Source organism: Phyllobates terribilis, unplaced genomic scaffold, assembly GCF_046119375.1.
Source record: "Phyllobates terribilis strain yellow unplaced genomic scaffold, ASM4611937v1 Scaffold_9__5_contigs__length_417890890, whole genome shotgun sequence".
Taxonomy (NCBI): Eukaryota; Metazoa; Chordata; class Amphibia; order Anura; family Dendrobatidae; genus Phyllobates; species Phyllobates terribilis.
Window position 1 is genome coordinate 189,610,471 of NW_027362769.1, and position 25,977 is coordinate 189,636,447.

The 25,977-nt window shown below is 41.2% G+C and overlaps 1 protein-coding gene across 1 annotated transcript in view; it reads left to right on the plus strand.

Moving 5' to 3' along the window:
- LOC141161317 (kalirin-like) overlaps window positions 1-25,977 on the plus strand; it is a 621,825-nt gene that overhangs the window by 352,318 nt on the left and 243,530 nt on the right. The window contains exons 15-21 of the mRNA XM_073646130.1: window positions 16,885-16,951; window positions 17,035-17,144; window positions 21,680-21,749; window positions 22,749-22,838; window positions 23,065-23,157; window positions 23,723-23,834; window positions 23,928-24,118. Of these exons, the coding sequence (XP_073502231.1) occupies window positions 16,885-16,951; window positions 17,035-17,144; window positions 21,680-21,749; window positions 22,749-22,838; window positions 23,065-23,157; window positions 23,723-23,834; window positions 23,928-24,118 (733 nt within the window). The remainder of the gene's footprint in view (window positions 1-16,884; window positions 16,952-17,034; window positions 17,145-21,679; window positions 21,750-22,748; window positions 22,839-23,064; window positions 23,158-23,722; window positions 23,835-23,927; window positions 24,119-25,977) is intronic.

The window sequence follows — 25,977 nt, forward strand, 5'->3', positions numbered from 1 at the left end:
ACAAACCCCCAGTATCTTGACACCAGTACTAAATCCAGTATAGAAACCACTGTACAATATAACACCAGTATCTGACACCAGTATAAATCCAGTATAGAACCACTGTATAATATAACACCAGTATATGACACCAGTATAAATCCAGTATAGAACCTTGTACAGTATAACACCAGTATATGACACCAGTATAAATCCAGTATAGAACCATTGTACAGTATAACACCAGTATATGACCCAGTATAAATCCAGTATAGAACATACACCAGTATATATAATCCAGTATAGAACCACTGTACAATATAACACCTGTATATGACACCAGTATAAATCCAGTATAGAACCACTGTACAGTATAACACCAGTATATGACACCAGTATAAATCCAGTATAGAACCACTGTACAATATAACACCAGTATATGACACCAGTATAAATCCAGTATAGAACCACTGTACAAGTATAACACCAGTATATGACACCAGTATAAATCCAGTATAGAACCATCTGTACAGTATAACACCAGTATATGACACCAGTATAAATCCAGTATAGAACCACTGTACATATAACACCAGTATATGACACCAGTATAAATCCAGTATAGAACCATTGTACAGTATAACACCAGTATATGACACCAGTATAAATCCAGTATAGAACCACTGTACAGTATAACACCAGTATATGACACCAGTATAAATCCAGTATAGAACCACTGTACAGTATAACACCAGTATATGACACCAGTATAAATCCAGTATAGAACCACTGTACAGTATAACACCAGTATATGACACCAGTATAAATCCAGTATAGAACCACTGTACAGTATAACACCAGTATATGACACCAGTATAAATCCCAGTATAGAACCACTGTACAGTATAACACCAGTATATGACACCAGTATAAATCCAGTATAGAACCACTGTACAGTATAACACCAGTATATGACACCAGTATAAATCCAGTATAGAACCATTGTACAGTATAACACCAGTATATGACACCAGTATAAATCCAGTATAGAACCACTGTACAGTATAACACCAGTATATGACACCAGTATAAATCCAGTATAGAACCACTGTACAGTATAACACCAGTATATGACACCAGTATAAATCCAGTATAGAACCACTGTACAGTATAACACCAGTATATGACACCAGTATAAATCCAGTATAGAACCACTGTACAGATAACACCAGTATATGACACCAGTATAAATCCAGTATAGAACCACTGTACAGTATAACACCAGTATATGACACCAGTATAAATCCAGTATAGAACCACTGTACAGTATAACACCAGTATATGACACCAGTATAAATCCAGTATAGAACCACTGTACAGTATAACACCAGTATATGACACCAGTATAAATCCAGTATAGAACCACTGTACAGTATAACACCAGTATATGACACCAGTATAAATCCAGTATAGAACCACTGTACAGTATAACACCAGTATATGACACCAGTATAAATCCAGTATAGAACCACTGTACAGTATAACACCAGTATATGACACCAGTATAAATCCAGTATAGAACCACTGTACAGTATAACACCAGTATATGACACCAGTATAAATCCAGTATAGAACCACTGTACAGTATAACACCAGTATATGACACCAGTATAAATCCAGTATAGAACCACTGTACAGTATAACACCAGTATATGACACCAGTATAAATCCAGTATAGAACCACTGTACAGTATAACACCAGTATATGACACCAGTATAAATCCAGTATAGAACCACTGTACAGTATAACACCAGTATATGACACCAGTATAAATCCAGTATAGAACCACTGTACAGTATAACACCAGTATATGACACCAGTATAAATCCAGTATAGAACCATTGTACAATATAACACCAGTATATGACACCAGTATAAATCCAGTATAGAACCATTGTACAGTATAACACCAGTATATGACACCAGTATAAATCCAGTATAGAACCACTGTACAGTATAACACCAGTATATGACACCAGTATAAATCCAGTATAGAACCACTGTACAGTATAACACCAGTATATGACACCAGTATAAATCCAGTATAGAACCACTGTACAGTATAACACCAGTATATGACACCAGTATAAATCCAGTATAGAACCACTGTACAGTATAACACCAGTATATGACACCAGTATAAATCCAGTATAGAACCACTGTACAGTATAACACCAGTATATGACACCAGTATAAATCCAGTATAGAACCACTGTACAGTATAACACCAGTATATGACACCAGTATAAATCCAGTAATAGAACCACTGTACAATATAACACCAGTATATGACACCAGTATAAATCCAGTATAGAACCACTGTACAGTATAACACCAGTATATGACACCAGTATAAATCCAGTATAGAACCACTGTACAGTATAACACCAGTATATGACACCAGTATAAATCCAGTATAGAACCACTGTACAGTATAACACCAGTATATGACACCAGTATAAATCCAGTATAGAACCACTGTACAGTATAACACCAGTATATGACACCAGTATAAATCCAGTATAGAACCATTGTACAATATAACACCAGTATATGACACCAGTATAAATCCAGTATAGAACACTGTACAGTATAACACACAGTATATGACACCAGTATAAATCCAGTATAGAACCACTGTACAGATATAACACCAGTATATGACACCAGTATAATCCAGTATAGAACCATTGTACAGTATAACACCAGTATATGACACCCAGTATAAATCCAGTATAGAACCACTGTACAATATAACACCAGTATATGACACCAGTATAAATCCAGTATAGAACCACTGTACAGTATAACACCAGTATATGACACCAGTATAAATCCAGTATAGAACCACTGTACAAGTATAACACCAGTATATGACACCAGTATAAATCCAGTATAGAACCATTGTACAGTATAACACCAGTATATGACACCAGTATAAATCCAGTATAGAACCACTGTACAGTATAACACCAGTATATGACACCAGTATAAATCCAGTATAGAACCACTGTAAAATATAACACCAGTATATGACACCAGTATAAATCCAGTATAGAACCACTGTACAATATAACACCAGTATATGACACCAGTATAAATCCAGTATAGAACCACTGTACAGTATAACACCAGTATATGACACCAGTATAAATCCAGTATAGAACCACTGTACAGTATAACACCAGTATATGACACCAGTATAAATCCAGTATAGAACCACTGTACAGTATAACACCAGTATATGACACCAGTATAAATCCAGTATAGAACCACTGTACAATATAACACCAGTATATGACACCAGTATAAATCCAGTATAGAACCATTGTACAATATAAACCACCAGTATATGACACCAGTATAAATCCAGTATAGAACCATTGTACAATATAACACCAGTATATGACACCAGTATAAATCCAGTATAGAACCACTGGTACAGTATAACACCAGTATATGACACCAGTATAAATCCAGTATAGAACCACTGTACAATATAACACCAGTATATGACACCAGTATAAATCCAGTATAGAACCACTGTACAATATAACACCAGTATATGACACCAGTATAAATCCAGTATAGAACCATTGTACAGTATAACACCAGTATATGACACCAGTATAAATCCAGTATAGAACCATTGTACAGTATAACACCAGTATATGACACCAGTATAAATCCAGTATAGAACCATTGTACAGTATAACACCAGTATATGACACCAGTATAAATCCCAGTATAGAACCACTGTCAATATAACACCAGTATATGACACCAGTATAAATCCAGTATAGAACCATTGTACAATATAACACCAGTATATGACACCAGTATAAATCCAGTATAGAACCATTGTACAATATAACACCAGTATATGACACCAGTATAAATCCAGTATAGAACCACTGTACAATATAACACCAGTATATGACACCAGTATAAATCCAGTATAGAACCACTGTACAGTATAACACCAGTATATGACACCAGTATAAATCCAGTATAGAACCACTGTACAGTATAACACCAGTATATGACACCAGTATAAATCCAGTATAGAACCACTGTACAATATAACACCAGTATATGACACCAGTATAAATCCAGTATAGAACCACTGTACAGTATAACACCAGTATATGACACCAGTATAAATCCAGTATAGAACCACTGTACAATATAACACCAGTATATGACACCAGTATAAATCCAGTATAGAACCACTGTACAGTATAACACCAGTATATGACACCAGTATAAATCCAGTATAGAACCATTGTACAGTATAACACCAGTATATGACACCAGTATAAATCCAGTATAGAACCACTGTACAGTATAACACCAGTATATGACACCAGTATAAATCCAGTATAGAACCACTGGTACAATATAACACCAGTATATGACACCAGTATAAATCCAGTATAGAACCACTGTACAGTATAACACCAGTATATGACACCAGTATAAATCCAGTATAGAACCACTGTACAGTATAACACCAGTATATGACACCAGTATAAATCCAGTATAGAACCACTGTACAGTATAACACCAGTATATGACACCAGTATAAATCCAGTATAGAACCACTGTACAGTATAACACCAGTATATGACACCAGGATAAATCCAGTATAGAACCACTGTACAGTATAACACCAGTATATGACACCAGTATAAATCCAGTATAGATTCCACTGTACAAGTATAACACCAGTATATGACACCAGTATAAATCCAGTATAGAACCACTGTACAATATAACTTCAGGTATATGACACCAGTATAAATCCAGTATAGAACCACTGTACAATATAACACCAGTATATGACACCAGTATAAATCCAGTATAGAACCACTGTACAGTATAACACCAGTATATGACACCAGGATAAATCCAGTATAGAACCACTGTACAGTATAACACCAGTATATGACACCAGTATAAATCCAGTATAGATCCACTGTACAGTATAACACCAGTATATGACACCAGTATAAATCCAGTATAGAACCACTGTACAATATAACTTCAGTATATGACACCAGTATAAATCCAGTATAGAACCACTGTACAATATAACACCAGTATATGACACCAGTATAAATCCAGTATAGAACCACTGTACAATATAACACCAGTATATGACACCAGTATAAATCCAGTATAGAACCATTGTACAATATAACACCAGTATATGACACCAGTATAAATCCAGTATAGAACCACTGTACAGTATAACACCAGTATATGACACCAGTATAAATCCAGTATAGAACCATTGTACAATATAACACCAGTATATGACACCAGTATAAATCCAGTATAGAACCACTGTACAATATAACACCAGTATATGACACCAGTATAAATCCAGTATAGAACCATTGTACAATATAACACCAGTATATGACACCAGTATAAATCCAGTATAGAACCACTGTACAATATAACATCAGTATATGACACCAGTATAAATCCAGTATAGAACCATTGTACAGTATAACACCAGTATATGACACCAGTATAAATCCAGTATAGAACCACTGTACAATATAACACCAGTATATGACACCAGTATAAATCCAGTATAGAACCACTGTACAATATAACACCAGTATATGACACCAGTATAAATCCAGTATAGAACCACTGTACAATATAACACCAGTATATGACACCAGTATAAATCCAGTATAGAACCACTGTATAATATAACACCAGTATATGACACCAGTATAAATCCAGTATAGAACCATTGTACAGTATAACACCAGTATATGACACCAGTATAAATCCAGTATAGAACCACTGTACAGTATAACACCAGTATATGACACCAGTATAAATCCAGTATAGAACCATTGTACAATATAACACCAGTATATGACACCAGTATAAATCCAGTATAGAACCACTGTACAGTATAACACCAGTATATGACACCAGTATAAATCCAGTATAGAACCATTGTACAATATAACACCAGTATATGACACCAGTATAAATCCAGTATAGAACCACTGTAGAGTATAACACCAGTATATGACACCAGTATAAATCCAGTATAGATCCACTGTACAGTATAACACCAGTATATGACACCAGTATAAATCCAGTATAGAACCACTGTACAATATAACACCAGTATATGACACCAGTATAAATCCAGTATAGAACCACTGTACAGTATAACACCAGTATATGACACCAGTATAAATCCAGTATAGAACCATTGTACAATATAACACCAGTATATGACACCAGTATAAATCCAGTATAGAACCACTGTACAGTATAACACCAGTATAAATCCAGTATAGAACCATTGTACAATATAACACCAGTATATGACACCAGTATAAATCCAGTATAGAACCATTGTACAATATAACACCAGTATATGACACCAGTATAAATCCAGTATAGAACCACTGTACAGTATAACACCAGTATATGACACCAGTATAAATCCAGTATAGAACCATTGTACAATATAACACCAGTATATGACACCAGTATAAATCCAGTATAGAACCACTGTACAATATAACACCAGTATATGACACCAGTATAAATCCAGTATAGAACCACTGTACAGTATAACACCAGTATATGACACCAGTATAAATCCAGTATAGAACCATTGTACAATATAACACCAGTATATGACACCAGTATAAATCCAGTATAGAACCACTGTACAGTATAACACCAGTATAAATCCAGTATAGAACCATTGTACAATATAACACCAGTATATGACACCAGTATAAATCCAGTATAGAACCACTGTACAGTATAACACCAGTATATGACACCAGTATAAATCCAGTATAGAACCATTGTACAATATAACACCAGTATATGACACCAGTATAAATCCAGTATAGAACCACTGTACAGTATAACACCAGTATAAATCCAGTATAGAACCACTGTACAATATAACACCAGTATATGACACCAGTATAAATCCAGTATAGAACCACTGTACAGTATAACACCAGTATATGACACCAGTATAAATCCAGTATAGAACCACTGTACAATATAACACCAGTATATGACACCAGTATAAATCCAGTATAGAACCACTGTACAATATAACACCAGTATATGACACCAGTATAAATCCAGTATAGAACCACTGTACAATATAACACCAGTATATGACACCAGTATAAATCCAGTATAGAACCACTGTACAATATAACACCAGTATATGACACCAGTATAAATCCAGTATAGAACCATTGTACAATATAACACCAGTATATGACACCAGTATAAATCCAGTATAGAACCACTGTATAATATAACACCAGTATATGACACCAGTATAAATCCAGTATAGAACCATTGTACAGTATAACACCAGTATATGACACCAGTATAAATCCAGTATAGAACCACTGTACAGTATAACACCAGTATATGACACCAGTATAAATCCAGTATAGAACCATTGTACAATATAACACCAGTATATGACACCAGTATAAATCCAGTATAGAACCACTGTACAGTATAACACCAGTATATGACACCAGTATAAATCCAGTATAGAACCATTGTACAATATAACACCAGTATATGACACCAGTATAAATCCAGTATAGAACCACTGTAGAGTATAACACCAGTATATGACACCAGTATAAATCCAGTATAGAACCACTGTACAGTATAACACCAGTATATGACACCAGTATAAATCCAGTATAGAACCATTGTACAATATAACACCAGTATATGACACTAGTATAAATCCAGTATAGAACCATTGTACAGTATAACACCAGTATATGACACCAGTATAAATCCAGTATAGAACCATATTACAATATAACACCAGTATATGACACCAGTATAAATCCAGTATAGAACCATTGTACAGTATAACACCAGTATATGACACCAGTATAAATCCAGTATAGAACCATTGTACAATATAACACCAGTATATGACACCAGTATAAATCCAGTATAGAACCACCGTACAGTATAACACCAGTATATGACACCAGTATAAATCCAGTATAGAACCATTGTACAGTATAACACCGGTATATGACACCAGTATAAATCCAGTATAGAACCATTGTACAGTATAACACCGGTATATGACACCAGTATAAATCCAGTATAGATCCACTGTACAGTATAACACCGGTATATGACACCAGTATAAATCCAGTATAGAACCACTGTACAGTATAACACCAGTATATGACACCAGTATAAATCCAGTATAGAACCACTGTACAATATAACACCAGTATATGACACCAGTATAAATCCAGTATAGAACCACTGTACAGTATAACACCAGTATATGACACCAGTATAAATCCAGTATAGAACCACTGTACAGTATAACACCAGTATATGACACCAGTATAAATCCAGTATAGAACCACTGTACAGTATAACACCAGTATATGACACCAGTATAAATCCAGTATAGAACCACTGTACAGTATAACACCAGTATATGACACCAGTATAAATCCAGTATAGAACCACTGTACAATATAACACCAGTATATGACACCAGTATAAATCCAGTATAGAACCACTGTACAGTATAACACCAGTATATGACACCAGTATAAATCCAGTATAGAACCACTGTATAATATGACACCAGTATAAATCCAGTATAGAACCATTGTACAGTATAACACCAGTATATGACACCAGTATAAATCCAGTATAGAACCACTGTACAGTATAACACCAGTATATGACACCAGTATAAATCCAGTATAGAACCATTGTACAATATAACACCAGTATATGACACCAGTATAAATCCAGTATAGAACCACTGTACAGTATAACACCAGTATATGACACCAGTATAAATCCAGTATAGAACCATTGTACAATATAACACCAGTATATGACACCAGTATAAATCCAGTATAGAACCACTGTAGAGTATAACACCAGTATATGACACCAGTATAAATCCAGTATAGAACCACTGTACAGTATAACACCAGTATATGACACCAGTATAAATCCAGTATAGAACCATTGTACAATATAACACCAGTATATGACACTAGTATAAATCCAGTATAGAACCATTGTACAGTATAACACCAGTATATGACACCAGTATAAATCCAGTATAGAACCATATTACAATATAACACCAGTATATGACACCAGTATAAATCCAGTATAGAACCATTGTACAGTATAACACCAGTATATGACACCAGTATAAATCCAGTATAGAACCATTGTACAATATAACACCAGTATATGACACCAGTATAAATCCAGTATAGAACCACCGTACAGTATAACACCAGTATATGACACCAGTATAAATCCAGTATAGAACCATTGTACAGTATAACACCGGTATATGACACCAGTATAAATCCAGTATAGAACCATTGTACAGTATAACACCGGTATATGACACCAGTATAAATCCAGTATAGATCCACTGTACAGTATAACACCGGTATATGACACCAGTATAAATCCAGTATAGAACCACTGTACAGTATAACACCAGTATATGACACCAGTATAAATCCAGTATAGAACCACTGTACAATATAACACCAGTATATGACACCAGTATAAATCCAGTATAGAACCACTGTACAGTATAACACCAGTATATGACACCAGTATAAATCCAGTATAGAACCACTGTACAGTATAACACCAGTATATGACACCAGTATAAATCCAGTATAGAACCACTGTACAGTATAACACCAGTATATGACACCAGTATAAATCCAGTATAGAACCACTGTACAGTATAACACCAGTATATGACACCAGTATAAATCCAGTATAGAACCACTGTACAGTATAACACCAGTATATGACACCAGTATAAATCCAGTATAGAACCACTGTACAATATAACACCAGTATATGACACCAGTATAAGTCCAGTATAGAACCACTGTACAATATAACACCAGTATATGACACCAGTATAAATCCAGTATAGAACCATTGTACAGTATAACACCAGTATATGACACCAGTATAAATCCAGTATAGAACCACTGTACAATATAACACCAGTATATGACACCAGTATAAATCCAGTATAGAACCATTGTACAGTATAACACCAGTATATGACACCAGTATAAATCCAGTATAGAACCACTGTACAATATAACACCAGTATATGACACCAGTATAAATCCAGTATAGAACCACTGTACAATATAACACCAGTATATGACACCAGTATAAATCCAGTATAGAACCATTGTACAATATAACACCAGTATATGACACCAGTATAAATCCAGTATAGAACCACTGTACAATATAACACCAGTATATGACACCAGTATAAATCCAGTATAGAACCATTGTACAGTATAACACCAGTATATGACACCAGTATAAATCCAGTATAGAACCATTGTACAGTATAACACCAGTATATGACACCAGTATAAATCCAGTATAGAACCACTGTACAGTATAACACCAGTATATGACACCAGTATAAATCCAGTATAGAACCACTGTACAATATAACACCAGTATATGACACCAGTGTAAATCCAGTATAGAACCATTGTACAGTATAACACCAGTATATGACACCAGTATAAATCCAGTATAGAACCACTGTACAGTATAACACCAGTATATGACACCAGTATAAATCCAGTATAGAACCACTGTACAATATAACACCAGTATATGACACCAGTATAAATCCAGTATAGAACCATTGTACAGTATAACACCAGTATATGACACCAGTATAAATCCAGTATAGAACCATTGTACAGTATAACACCAGTATATGACACCAGTATAAATCCAGTATAGAACCACTGTACAGTATATGACACCAGTATAAATCCAGTATAGAACCACTGTACAGTATAACACCAGTATATGACACCAGGATAAATCCAGTATAGAACCACTGTACAGTATAACACCAGTATATGACACCAGTATAAATCCAGTATAGAACCACTGTACAGTATAACACCAGTATATGACACCAGTATAAATCCAGTATAGAACCATTGTACAGTATAACACCAGTATATGACACCAGTATAAATCCAGTATAGAACCACTGTACAGTATAACACCAGTATATGACACCAGTATAAATCCAGTATAGAACCACTGTACAATATAACACCAGTATATGACACCAGTATAAATCCAGTATAGAACCATTGTACAGTATAACACCAGTATATGACACCAGTATAAATCCAGTATAGAACCATTGTACAGTATAACACCAGTATATGACACCAGTATAAATCCAGTATAGAACCACTGTACAGTATATGACACCAGTATAAATCCAGTATAGAACCACTGTACAGTATAACACCAGTATATGACACCAGGATAAATCCAGTATAGAACCACTGTACAGTATAACACCAGTATATGACACCAGTATAAATCCAGTATAGAACCACTGTACAGTATAACACCAGTATATGACACCAGTATAAATCCAGTATAGAACCACTGTACAATATAACACCAGTATATGACACCAGTATAAATCCAGTATAGAACCACTGTACAATATAACACCAGTATATGACACCAGTATAAGTCCAGTATAGAACCACTGTACAATATAACACCAGTATATGACACCAGTATAAATCCAGTATAGAACCATTGTACAGTATAACACCAGTATATGACACCAGTATAAATCCAGTATAGAACCACTGTACAATATAACACCAGTATATGACACCAGTATAAATCCAGTATAGAACCATTGTACAGTATAACACCAGTATATGACACCAGTATAAATCCAGTATAGAACCACTGTACAATATAACACCAGTATATGACACCAGGATAAATCCAGTATAGAACCACTGTACAATATAACACCAGTATATGACACCAGTATAAATCCAGTATAGAACCATTGTACAATATAACACCAGTATATGACACCAGTATAAATCCAGTATAGAACCATTGTACAGTATAACACCAGTATATGACACCAGTATAAATCCAGTATAGAACCACTGTACAGTATAACACCAGTATATGACACCAGTATAAATCCAGTATAGAACCACTGTACAATATAACACCAGTATATGACACCAGTGTAAATCCAGTATAGAACCATTGTACAGTATAACACCAGTATATGACACCAGTGTAAATCCAGTATAGAACCACTGTACAATATAACACCAGTATATGACACCAGTATAAATCCAGTATAGAACCACTGTACAATATAACACCAGTATATGACACCAGTATAAATCCAGTATAGAACCACTGTACAGTATAACACCAGTATATGACACCAGTATAAATCCAGTATAGAACCACTGTACAATATAACACCAGTATATGACACCAGTATAAATCCAGTATAGAACCACTGTACAATATAACACCAGTATATGACACCAGTATAAATCCAGTATAGAACCACTGTACAGTATAACACCAGTATATGACACCAGTATAAATCCAGTATAGAACCACTGTACAATATAACACCAGTATATGACACCAGTATAAATCCAGTATAGAACCATTCTACAATATAACACCAGTATATGACACCAGTATAAATCCAGTATAGAACCATTCTACAATATAACACCAGTATATGACACCAGTATAAATCCAGTATAGAACCACTGTACAATATAACACCAGTATATGACACCAGTGTAAATCCAGTATAGAACCATTGTACAATATAACACCAGTATATGACACCAGTATAAATCCAGTATAGAACCACTGTACAATATAACACCAGTATATGACACCAGTATAAATCCAGTATAGAACCATTCTACAATATAACACCAGTATATGACACCAGTATAAATCCAGTATAGAACCATTGTACAATATAACACCAGTATATGACACCAGTATAAATCCAGTATAGAACCATTCTACAATATAACACCAGTATATGACACCAGTATAAATCCAGTATAGAACCATTCTACAATATAACACCAGTATATGACACCAGTATAAATCCAGTATAGAACCACTGTACAGTATAACACCAGTATATGACACCAGTATAAATCCAGTATAGAACCATTCTACAATATAACACCAGTATATGACACCAGTATAAATCCAGTATAGAACCATTCTACAATATAACACCAGTATATGACACCAGTATAAATCCAGTATAGAACCACTGTACAATATAACACCAGTATATGACACCAGTGTAAATCCAGTATAGAACCATTGTACAATATAACACCAGTATATGACACCAGTATAAATCCAGTATAGAACCACTGTACAATATAACACCAGTATATGACACCAGTATAAATCCAGTATAGAACCATTCTACAATATAACACCAGTATATGACACCAGTATAAATCCAGTATAGAACCATTGTACAATATAACACCAGTATATGACACCAGTATAAATCCAGTATAGAACCATTCTACAATATAACACCAGTATATGACACCAGTATAAATCCAGTATAGAACCATTCTACAATATAACACCAGTATATGACACCAGTATAAATCCAGTATAGAACCATTGTACAATATAACACCAGTATATGACACCAGGATAAATCCAGTATAGAACCATTGTACAGTATAACACCAGTATATGACACCAGTATAAATCCAGTATAGAACCATTGTACAGTATAACACCAGTATATGACACCAGTATAAATCCAGTATAGAACCACTGTACAATATAACACCAGTATATGACACCAGTATAAATCCAGTATAGAACCACTGTACAGTATAACACCAGTATATGACACCAGTATAAATCCAGTATAGAACCACTGTACAATATAACACCAGTATATGACACCAGTATAAATCCAGTATAGAACCATTCTACAGTATAACACCAGTATATGACACCAGTATAAATCCAGTATAGAACCATTCTACAATATAACACCAGTATATGACACCAGTGTAAATCCAGTATAGAACCATTCTACAATATAACACCAGTATATGACACCAGTATAAATCCAGTATAGAACCATTCTACAATATAACACCAGTATATGACACCAGTATAAATCCAGTATAGAACCATTCTACAATATAACACCAGTATATGACACCAGTATAAATCCAGTATAGAACCACTGTACAATATAACACCAGTATATGACACCAGGATAAATCCAGTATAGAACCATTGTACAGTATAACACCAGTATATGACACCAGTATAAATCCAGTATAGAACCATTGTACAGTATAACACCAGTATATGACACCAGTATAAATCCAGTATAGAACCACTGTACAATATAACACCAGTATATGACACCAGTATAAATCCAGTATAGAACCACTGTACAGTATAACACCAGTATATGACACCAGTATAAATCCAGTATAGAACCACTGTACAATATAACACCAGTATATGACACCAGTATAAATCCAGTATAGAACCATTCTACAGTATAACACCAGTATATGACACCAGTATAAATCCAGTATAGAACCATTCTACAATATAACACCAGTATATGACACCAGTGTAAATCCAGTATAGAACCATTCTACAATATAACACCAGTATATGACACCAGTATAAATCCAGTATAGAACCATTCTACAATATAACACCAGTATATGACACCAGTATAAATCCAGTATAGAACCATTCTACAGTATAACACCAGTATATGACACCAGTATAAATCCAGTATAGAACCATTCTACAATATAACACCAGTATATGACACCAGTATAAATCCAGTATAGAACCATTCTACAATATAACACCAGTATATGACACCAGTATAAATCCAGTATAGAACCACTGTACAATATAACACCAGTATATGACACCAGTGTAAATCCAGTATAGAACCATTGTACAATATAACACCAGTATATGACACCAGTATAAATCCAGTATAGAACCACTGTACAATATAACACCAGTATATGACACCAGTATAAATCCAGTATAGAACCATTGTACAATATAACACCAGTATATGACACCAGTATAAATCCAGTATAGAACCATTCTACAATATAACACCAGTATATGACACCAGTATAAATCCAGTATAGAACCATTCTACAATATAACACCAGTATATGACACCAGTATAAATCCAGTATAGAACCATTGTACAATATAACACCAGTATATGACACCAGTATAAATCCAGTATAGAACCATTCTACAATATAACACCAGTATATGACACCAGTATAAATCCAGTATAGAACCATTCTACAATATAACACCAGTATATGACACCAGTATAAATCCAGTATAGAACCACTGTACAGTATAACACCAGTATATGACACCAGTATAAATCCAGTATAGAACCATTGTACAATATAACACCAGTATATGACACCAGTATAAATCCAGTATAGAACCACTGTACAATATAACACCAGTATATGACACCAGTATAAATCCAGTATAGAACCACTGTACAGTATAACACCAGTATATGACACCAGTATAAATCCAGTATAGAACCATTGTACAATATAACACCAGTATATGACACCAGTATAAATCCAGTATAGAACCACTGTACAATATAACACCAGTATATGACACCAGTATAAATCCAGTATAGAACCATTGTACAGTATAACACCAGTATATGACACCAGTATAAATCCAGTATAGAACCATTGTACAATATAACACCGGTATATGACACCAGTATAAATCCAGTATAGAACCATTGTACAGTATAACACCAGTATATGACACCAGTATAAATCCAGTATAGAACCACTGTACAGTATAACACCAGTATATGACACCAGTATAAATCCAGTATAGAACCACTGTACAATATAACACCAGTATATGACACCAGTATAAATCCAGTATAGAACCACTGTACAGTATAACACCAGTATATGACACCAGTATAAATCCAGTATAGAACCACTGTACAATATAACACCAGTATATGACACCAGTATAAATCCAGTATAGAACCATTGTACAGTATAGCACCAGTATATGACACCAGTATAAATCCAGTATAGAACCATTGTGCAGTATAACACCAGTATATGACACCAGTATAAATCCAGTATAGAACCATTCTACAATATAACACCAGTATATGACACCAGTATAAATCCAGTATAGAACCATTCTACAATATAACACCAGTATATGACACCAGTATAAATCCAGTATAGAACCATTGTACAATATAACACCAGTATATGACACCAGTATAAATCCAGTATAGAACCACTGTACAGTATAACACCAGTATATGACACCAGTATAAATCCAGTATAGAACCACTGTGCAGTATAACACCAGTATATGACACCAGTATAAATCCAGTATAGAACCATTGTACAGTATAACACCAGTATATGACACCAGTATAAATCCAGTATAGAACCATTGTGCAGTATAACACCAGTATATGACACCAGTATAAATCCAGTATAGAACCATTGTACAATATAACACCAGTATATTACACCAGTATAAATCCAGTATAGAACCATTGTACAGTATAACACCAGTATATGACACCAGTATAAATCCAGTATAGAACCATTGTACAGTATAGCACCAGTATATGACACCAGTATAAATCCAGTATAGAACCATTGTACAGTATAACACCAGTATATGACACCAGTATAAATCCAGTATAGAACCACTGTACAGTATAACACCAGTATATGACACCAGTATAAATCCAGTATAGAACCATTGTGCAGTATAACACCAGTATATGACACCAGTATATGATCTTGGTAACATTCGTTCTTTCTTTTTAGGTTTATAATGGCTGAGCTTCTCCAGACTGAAAAAGCCTATGTCCGAGATCTGCACGAGTGCATGGAGGTCTGTTATCTATTATCTATCTCTGTATTTATCTATGTATTTTTCTACCTATTTATCGATCTCTCCTGCCCCCTCTGTTATAGACGTACCTGTGGGAGATGACCAGTGGAGTGGAGGAGATCCCCCCCGGGATTGTTAATAAGGAGCACATTATTTTTGGGAACATTCAGGAAATTTACGATTTTCACAACAAGTGAGTCCCCTGTGATCGGCGCGGTCATCTGCGGAGACACGATCTCACCCTCCATAACCTATAAACCCCGCTGTTGTGGGAGATCGGTGGACGCTGATGTTCTGCTCCGCCTCGCAGATCCGGCCGTGTACTTTTCTAATAGATCGGTACAGTGTTTCAGTCTGTTTACAGTGTTGTTTATGTAAGACAAAATTGTATCAATTTACACATACACAGTCATGGCTGAAACTGTTGGCACCCTTGAAATTTTTCCAGAAAATGAAGTATTTTTTTTTCGTTATACATACGTTTATTTGATTTGTGTGTATTGAAACACAAAAAAAAAAAAAAAAAAAATGGCAAATTGGTCATAATTTCACACAAAACCTCAAAAATGGGCCAGACAAAATTGTTGGCAAGTTTCCAAAATTGTGATGCTTGTTTACACTCACCAGTAACAAGTAACAGGTGTGGGGAATATGAAAATCACCCCTGACACCAGATAAAAAGGGGAGACGTTGACTCGATATTTGCATTTTGTTTGCCACACTATGCTTGGAGAACAGAAAGAGGAGAAGAGAACTGTCTGAGATTGTTGATATTTTTCAACAATTTTGGTTCGAGTCTATCTTCAGAGATCTTGATGTTCCTTTGCCCGCGGTGTGCAACATAATTAAGACGTTTACAACCCATGGCACTGTAGATAATCTCCCTGGACGTGGACAGCAGAGAAAAATTGATGAAAGGTTGCACCGCAGGATAGTCTGGATGTTGGATAAGCCGCCCCAATCAAGGTCCAAAGGTATATAAGCTGTCCTGCGGGCTCAGGGTGCATCAGTGTCAGCGCAAACTATCCGTCCACTTGTGAAAGAAATGAAACTCTATGGCAGGAGTAAGCCAAAATCCTTCTGGAAAAGCATCTCGTGGACAGATGAGGCCAAGATAGAGCTTTTTGGTAAAGCACATCATTCTACAGTTTACTGAAAACGGAATGAGGCCTACAAAGAAAAGAACAAAGTACCTACAGTCAGATACGGTGGAGGTTCCCAGATGTTTTGGATCTTTTTGCTGTCACTGGGTGCCTTGACTGTGTGCAAGACATCATGAAATCTGAAGATTAGCAAAGGATTTTGGGTGGCAATGTAGCGCCCAGTGTCAGAAAGCTGGGCTAATGTCCTAGGTCATGGGTCTTCCAGCAGGACAATGACCCCAAACATATTCAAGAAGCCCCCAGAAATGGATGGAAACAAAGCGCTGGAGAGTCCTGAAGTGGCAGCAATGATTCCGGATCTAAATCCCATTGATCTCCTGTGGAGAGATCTTACAATGGCTGCTGGGGGAAGACGTCTTCACATATGAGACCTGGAGACGATTGTAAGAAGAGTCCAAGACCCCAGCTGAGGAGTAAGAAGCTGATGGTTATAGGAGGCGACTGACTACAGGGATTTATTCCAAAGGGGGCAACAATTCTGTCCGGCCCATTTTTGGGGTTTTGTGAGAAATTATTTCCAATTTGTATTTTTTTCTGTTTTTTTGTTGTTCCAGGAGAAATACTTCATTTTCTGGAACAATTTCAAGGGTGCCAGCACTTTTGGCCATGACTGTCTGTGTATGTATGTATAGTATATATAGATACAGTGGTGTTCCAAAGTCCTGCATAGGGATAGGATAAATTGATTTTTCAAGTTTTAAACGTTTTCTGTCGAATATCTTCGATGCTAATATGACATATTATATATGGTTTTGTTCAGAATACAATTTTGCATTCTCTCCCTGTAATATTTTTAGCTTTTGAAGCAGTTTTGCCTGAAATTATTGCAACAATATGGGAATTGAAAGCACAACTAAATATTGTACAGCTTCAGATCCAAAATTAGCCAATCACAGATGAGGTTCTTGTGACCAATCATAACCTGGATATGGCAGCCAATCACATTCCATTCCATTGCATCACATCTGCTGCTTTGTTGGTTTGTTTTATCTGTTGGTCCACCTAGTGAATCATACTGTAGAGCTTTATGATGGGAGCCTTCAGATTTTTGTCAGCGGAGGATCGTGTGCGAGTTGTGGTGCTACATGACGAGGGTTATACTGGCCCCCAGATCGCAAGGAAGGTCGGCTGTAATCAGAGTACAGTCGTAAGAATTTTGCAGAAACATAAGCAGCTTGGAATTACCCAGGACAGGCCCAGATCTGGTCGGCCCAGAAAGTCAACTAAAAGGGAGGATAGAGTACTGATAAGAACATCCCTTGCCAATCGAAAGTTCACCTCTCCTCAGCTTCTGCGAGAATGGCAAGAAAAGTGCAATATTTGAGGTATCAACATCAACTGTTAGGAAGAGATGTTTGGAAGCAGGATTGAGAGGGTGCAAGGCCCGAAAGAAGCCATTGATGACAGCCATACAAAGACAAAGGCGAAAACTGTGGGCATTGAAATATTCAAAATGGAGGAAGGAGGAGTGGGAAAAAGTGCTAATTAGTGATGAAAGCAGTTTTTGCATTTTAGGAAATGATGGCAAGTCTTATGTGAGAAGGTTTCCACATGAAGAGTACAAGCCAGAGCGTTTGAGCTTCTCTGTGAAACATCCGATGAAAGTAATGGTCTGGGGCTGTATGGCAGCTAATGGTGTTGGAAGGCTTCATATTGTGGAGGGTATGGTTAATGCAAAAAAATACATAGACATCCTTAATAAGAAAATGCTGCCTTCTGCTCAACACCTGTTTTCAGGGGATTACATCTTCCAGGATGATAATGCTCCTTGTCACAGAGCTAAGACAGTAACGGAGTGGGAAAAAAAAAGAACAAGGTGGCTACTATTGACTGGCCAGCCCAGTCCCCGGACCTCAATCCAATTGAAAATTTGTGGCACAAGGTATCAATTGAGATATCTAAAAAACAGCCAAGGACAAAGAGAGAGTTGATTGAGTCTCTGATACAGGCCTGGAACCACATCATCACTCGCGAACATCTGCAGAAGCTTGTTCACTCAATGCCACAGAGATGCAAGTTGGTGCTCAAGAGCAAAGGCTGGCCAATAAAGTATTAGAAGCTAAAGATGCACTCAAAAGGCCCTTTTCAGGACTCTGAATTAAATAAAAAATAATAAATCTTAAGAAGTAAAATTTAAGTCGGTGTGAACTTGCATTGGAAGTTAATGAACTTAGAAACCTGTTCACCATTCTACACACTGTACTGGTGTTGGTATGGTTATGCTGTAAAAGAAATTATCAAAAATACGCATACCATAACAATTTATACACTTGGGACATTCAAAAATGATTATGGCATACAATGAGGGATTACAAAAACATATATGTTCCAGCAGTTTCACTGTAGAGATGCAGAAGTATGAAATATATAGTTTTCTTCACGCCTATGCAGGACTTTTGAACACCACTGTATATATCGCCCCTTATCACTTCCTTTGCCTCAAAACTACTGGAACAACACGTCCATCTTGAACTGTCCTCCCACCTCTCCTCCTGCTCTCTCTTTGACCGCTTACAATCTGACTTCCGACCGCATCACTCCGCTGAAACTGCTCAAGGGCCTGTCCTCCTCCTGGGCCTGTCCTCCGCCTCCTCCTGGGCCTGTCCTCCCCCCCCCCCTCCTGGGCCTGTCCTCCGCCTCCTCCTGGGCCTGTCCTCCCCCCCCCCCCCTCCTGGGCCTGTCCCCCCCCCCCTCCTGGGCCTGTCCTCCGCCCCCTCCTGGGCCTGTCTCCCCCCCCCCCCCCCTCCTGGGCCTGTCCTCCGCCTCCTCCTGGGCCTGTCCTCCGCCCCCTCCTGGGCCTGTCCTCCCCCCCCCCCCTCCTGGGCCTGTCCTCCGCCTCCTCCTGGGCCTGTCCTCTCCCCCCCCCCCCCCCCCCCCCCTCCTGGGCCTGTCCTCCGCCTCCTCCTGGGCCTGTCCTCCGCCCCCTCCTGGGCCTGTCCTCTGCCTCCTCCTGGGCCTGTCCTCTGCCTCCTCCTGGGCCTGTCCTCTGCCTCCTCCTGTCCCCCCGCTATTCCCCGGCCTCTCCCCTCTGTCAATCCCTTCACTGGCTCCCCATTACCCAGAGACTCCAGTTCAAAACTATAACCATGGCATTCAAAGCCATCCACAACCGATGGGCGGTCACCGGATACTGACGATGGAGGTGATGGGCTTTCATCGGACGGATACTGACTATGGAGGAGACGGGCGGTCACCAGATACTGACGATGGAGGAGACGGGCGGTCATCGGACGGATACTGACGATGGAGGAGACGGGCGGTCATCGGACGGATACTGACGATGGAGGAGACGGGCGGTCATCGGACGGATACTGACGATGGAGGTGACGGGCGGTCATCGGACGGATAGTGACGATGGAGGTGATGGGCGGTCATCGGACGGATAGTGACGATGGAGGAGACGGGCGGTCACCAGATACTGACGATGGAGGAGACAGGCGGTCCCCAGATACTGATGGGATTTACATTTGTCCTTTCTTCATTCACTTTGTATTTTGTTAATTGATTATATTTATCTGCTCGGGGCCTGTAATGTTCTGACCCACAATCCTTTGCTTCTCCTCAGCATCTTTTTAAAGGAATTGGAGAAATACGAACAACTTCCGGAGGACGTCGGTCATTGCTTCGTTACATGGGTGATTAAAATGTCGCTAATCATTGAGGGCGCAGATCGGAAGAGTCCATGTTTGTATAAAGGATTAGTGATGATTGTACATAGGATCTGTATAGGGTCAGTAGTGATAATGCTATATAGGGTGTCTAGGGTCAGTGGTGAGGGCGGTGCAGGGGACCCACGCCGGTTCGGTGAGGGCAGTATTCGGGGCCCGGGTCGGTGAGGGCAGTATACGGGGCCCGCGCAGGGTCGGTGAGGGCAGTATACGGGGCCCGCGCAGGGTCGGTGAGGGCAGTATACGGGGCCCGGGTCGGTGAGGGCAGTATACGGGGCCCGCGCAGGGTCGGTGAGGGCAGTATACGGGGCCCGCGCAGGGTCGGTGAGGGCAGTATACGGGGCCCGCGCAGGGTCGGTGAGGGCAGTATACGGGGCCCGCGCAGGGTCGGTGAGGGCAGTATACGGGGCCCGCGCCGGGTCGGTGAGGGCAGTATACGGGGCCCGCGCAGGGTCGGTGAGGGCAGTATACGGGGCCCGTGCAGAGTCGGTGAGGGCAGTATACGGGGCCCGCGCAGGGTCGGTGAGGGCAGTATACGGGACCCGCGCAGGGTCGGTGAGGGCAGTATACGGGGCCCGCGCCGGGTCGGTGAAGGCAGTATACGGGGCCCGCGCAGGGTCGGTGAGGGCAGTATACTGGGCCCGCGCAGGGTCGGTGAGGGCAGTATACGGGGCCCGCGCGGGGTCGGTGAGGGCAGTATACGGGGCCCGCGCGGGGTCGGTGAGGGCAGTATACGGGGCCCGCGCGGGGTCGGTGAGGGCAGTATACGGGGCCCGCGCGGGGTCGGTGAGGGCAGTATACGGGGCCCGCGCGGGGTCGGTGAGGGCAGTATACGGGGCCCGCGCGGGGTCGGTGAGGGCAGTATACGGGGCCCGTGCGGGGTCGGTGAGGGCAGTATACAGGGGTCAGTGAGGGCAGTATACAGGGGTCGGTGTGATGATTCTTCTTTGGCTTTTCTGCTTTCAGGCTGACAAGTTTCAGATGTATGTGACATATTGTAAGAACAAGCCGGACTCCAGTCAGCTGATCCTGGAGCACGCCGGCACCTTCTTTGATGTAAGTATGGTCGCTGTTTACTTGGTCGCCGGGTGCTCGGTCGCCGGGTGCTCGGTCGCCGGGTGCTCGGTCGCCGGGTGCTCGGTCGCCGGGTGCTCGGTCGCCGGGTGCTCGGTCGCCGGGTGCTCGGTCGCCGGGTACTCGGTCGCCGGGTACTCGGTCGCCGGGTACTTGGTCGCTGGGTACACGCTCGTCATCCTCTGATCGTCTTTTCTCTACATTACAGGAGATCCAGCAAAGACACGGACTGGCCAACTCCATCTCCTCATATCTCATCAAACCCGTGCAGAGGATTACAAAGTATCAGCTGCTGCTCAAGGTGCGCTCCGCCAACACCACGCCGCCCGACTCACAACACCCGCCTCGTACAGTTCCTGGACTGCGTTCACATCCAGAGCTGCATTCACAATCTGCTGCTTTCCTTCTCTCTTGATTGTGGCCAGCATATTCCTGCTGATTCTGTACAGATGATGTATTGCAGTGTTTATAGCAGGCGCTGCAGCTAATCCGACTCTCCCATAATGCAACGCAGCAGGTTGCAGTGCATGATGGGAGTTCAGCACTTAGATCTGTGCCTGTCACCACTGTGATAATGGGGGATGCAGCAGAATTGTGGATGTGGCTGGAGATGAGTGTGTCTGACGGATCAGTAAAGCAGGGAGACTCGGCGTTGTTGGCGCATCTCCGGGCACCGGATGGCGGTGTCTGGCCTCACGCTGGACCTGTTTCTCCCTCCTGGATGGCTCCTGTGTTACGTGCCGCAGTTTCCATTGCAGAGATGTGATAAATATTTACTGTGCGGCTCGGTGTAGACTCCACGGGGGGCGTCCGGGAGGGGGGGGCGACATTCCCTTTACATTCCCGAATCTTGGTCTCTCCTTCAGGAGCTGCTGACCTGCTGCGAGGAGGGTAAAGGCGAGATCAAGGACGGCCTGGAGGTGATGCTCAGCGTGCCGAAGAGAGCCAATGACGCCATGCACGTCAGCATGCTGGAAGGTGATGCCTGAGTGCACCACCTGGGCACTACAATTCCCAGCATGGCCGCAGCCTGATCACCTCCTTCACTAACACATTTTTTTTTATCATTAGGGTTTGATGAGAACCTGGATGTTCAGGGCGAGCTCATCCTCCAGGACTCCTTCCAAGTCTGGGATCCCAAATCTCTGATTAGAAAGGGGCGAGACCGGCACCTCTTCCTGTTTGAAATCTCTCTGGTGTTTAGCAAAGAAATCAAAGACTCCACGGGGCACACGAAGTATGTCTACAAGAACAAGCTGCTGGTGAGGACCGCCGCCACCTGTGCCAGGGGACGGGCACTGTAGGTGCACCACGGCGGGGGCAATAACTGCATGCCACGGGGGCCAGGGGACGGGCACTGTAGGTGCACCACGGCGGGGGCAATAACTGCATGCCACGCGGGCCAGGGGACGGGCACTGTAGGTGCACCACGGCGGGGGCAATAACTGCATGCCACGCGGGCCAGGGGACGGGCACTGTAGGTGCACCACGGCGGGGGCAATAACTGCATGCCACGGGGGCCAGGGGACGGGCACTGTAGGTGCACCACGGCGGGGGCAATAACTGCATGCCACGCGGGCCAGGGGACGGGCACTGTAGGTGCACCATGGCGGGGGGGGGGGGGGCAATAACTGTGCATGTACCACAGGGGCAGTAATTCTGTGCCACAGGGGCCAGGCATTAACCGTCCATATACCACGGGGGCAATAACTGTGTACCACGGAGGCCAGGCATTAACTTCATGTACCACGGGGGCAATAACTGTATAAAACGAGAGCAGAGCATTAACTGTCCATGCACCATGGTGGCAATAACTGTATAACACGGGGGCTGGGCATTAACTGTTGCCATGGGGGTGGTGAATTAAACACACACCACCATGAGGGCAGGACAATAGCCGTATACCACCGTATTGGCTGTTACTTTATACTATAGGGGTTCAGCATTAATCCTATAGAGGAGCGTCGGCTATATCTACCAAAGAGGGGGATGCTAACTGTAAATGATGATGATATTAACGCTATACCATGTGTCGGAGCTTTGGCTCTTTACCGTGGGGGCGCGGTTTTGGCTTATTCAGTGGGTGGATTATTAACTATACACATTGAGAATGGGGCGTAAAGCAAGAAGCCGGAGCAAGGTAGGAATTGTTTTATCATATATTTATTTGTGCAACAGTTTTATTGCCCTGGTCCTCGACCCCACACTTATCCTCGCCCCCGCCCTTGCCTTGGTCCTCGCCCCCGCCCTTGCCTTGGTCCTCGCCCCCGCCCTTGCCTTGGTCCTCGCCCCTGCCTTGGTCCTCGCCCCCGCCCTTGCCTTGGTCCTCGCCCCCGCCCTGGTCTCCTCGCCCCCGCCTTTGCCTTGGTCCTCGCCCCCGCCCTGGTATCCTCGCCCCCGCTCCTTGCCTTGGTCCTCGTCCCCGCCCTGGTCTCCTCGCCCCGCTCCTTGCCTTGGTCCTCGCCCCCGTCCTGGTTTCCTCGCCCTTGCCTTGGTCCTCGCCCCCGCCCTTGCCTTGGTCCTCGCCCCCGCCCTGGTTTCCTCGCCCTTGCCTTGGTCCTCGCCCCCGCCCTTGCCTTGGTCCTCGTCCTTGCCTTGGTCCTCGCCCCCGCCTTTGCCTTGGTCCTCGCCCCCGCCCTGGTCTCCTCGCCCCCGCCTTTGCCTTGGTCCTCGCCCCCGCCCTGGTCTCCTCGCCCCCGCCTTTGCCTTGGTCCTCGCCCCCGCCTTGGTCTCCTCGCCCCGCTCCTTGCCTTGGTCCTCACCCCCGCCCTGGTTTCCTCGCCCTTTCCTTGGTCCTCGCCCCCGCCCTTGCCTTGGTCCTCGCCCCCGCCTTTGCCTTGGTCCTCGCCCCCGCCCTGGTCTCCTCGCCCCCGCCTTTGCCTTGGTCCTCGCCCCCGCCCTGGTCTCCTCGCCCCCGCCTTTGCCTTGGTCCTCGCCCCCGCCCTGGTCTCCTCGCCCCGCTCCTTGCCTTGGTCCTCACCCCCGCCCTGGTTTCCTCGCCCTTTCCTTGGTCCTCGCCCCCGCCCTTGCCTTGGTCCTCGCCCCCGCCCTGATTTCCTCGCCCTTGCCTTGGTCCTCGCCCCCGCCCTTGCCTTGGTCCTCGCCCCCGCCCTGGTTTCCT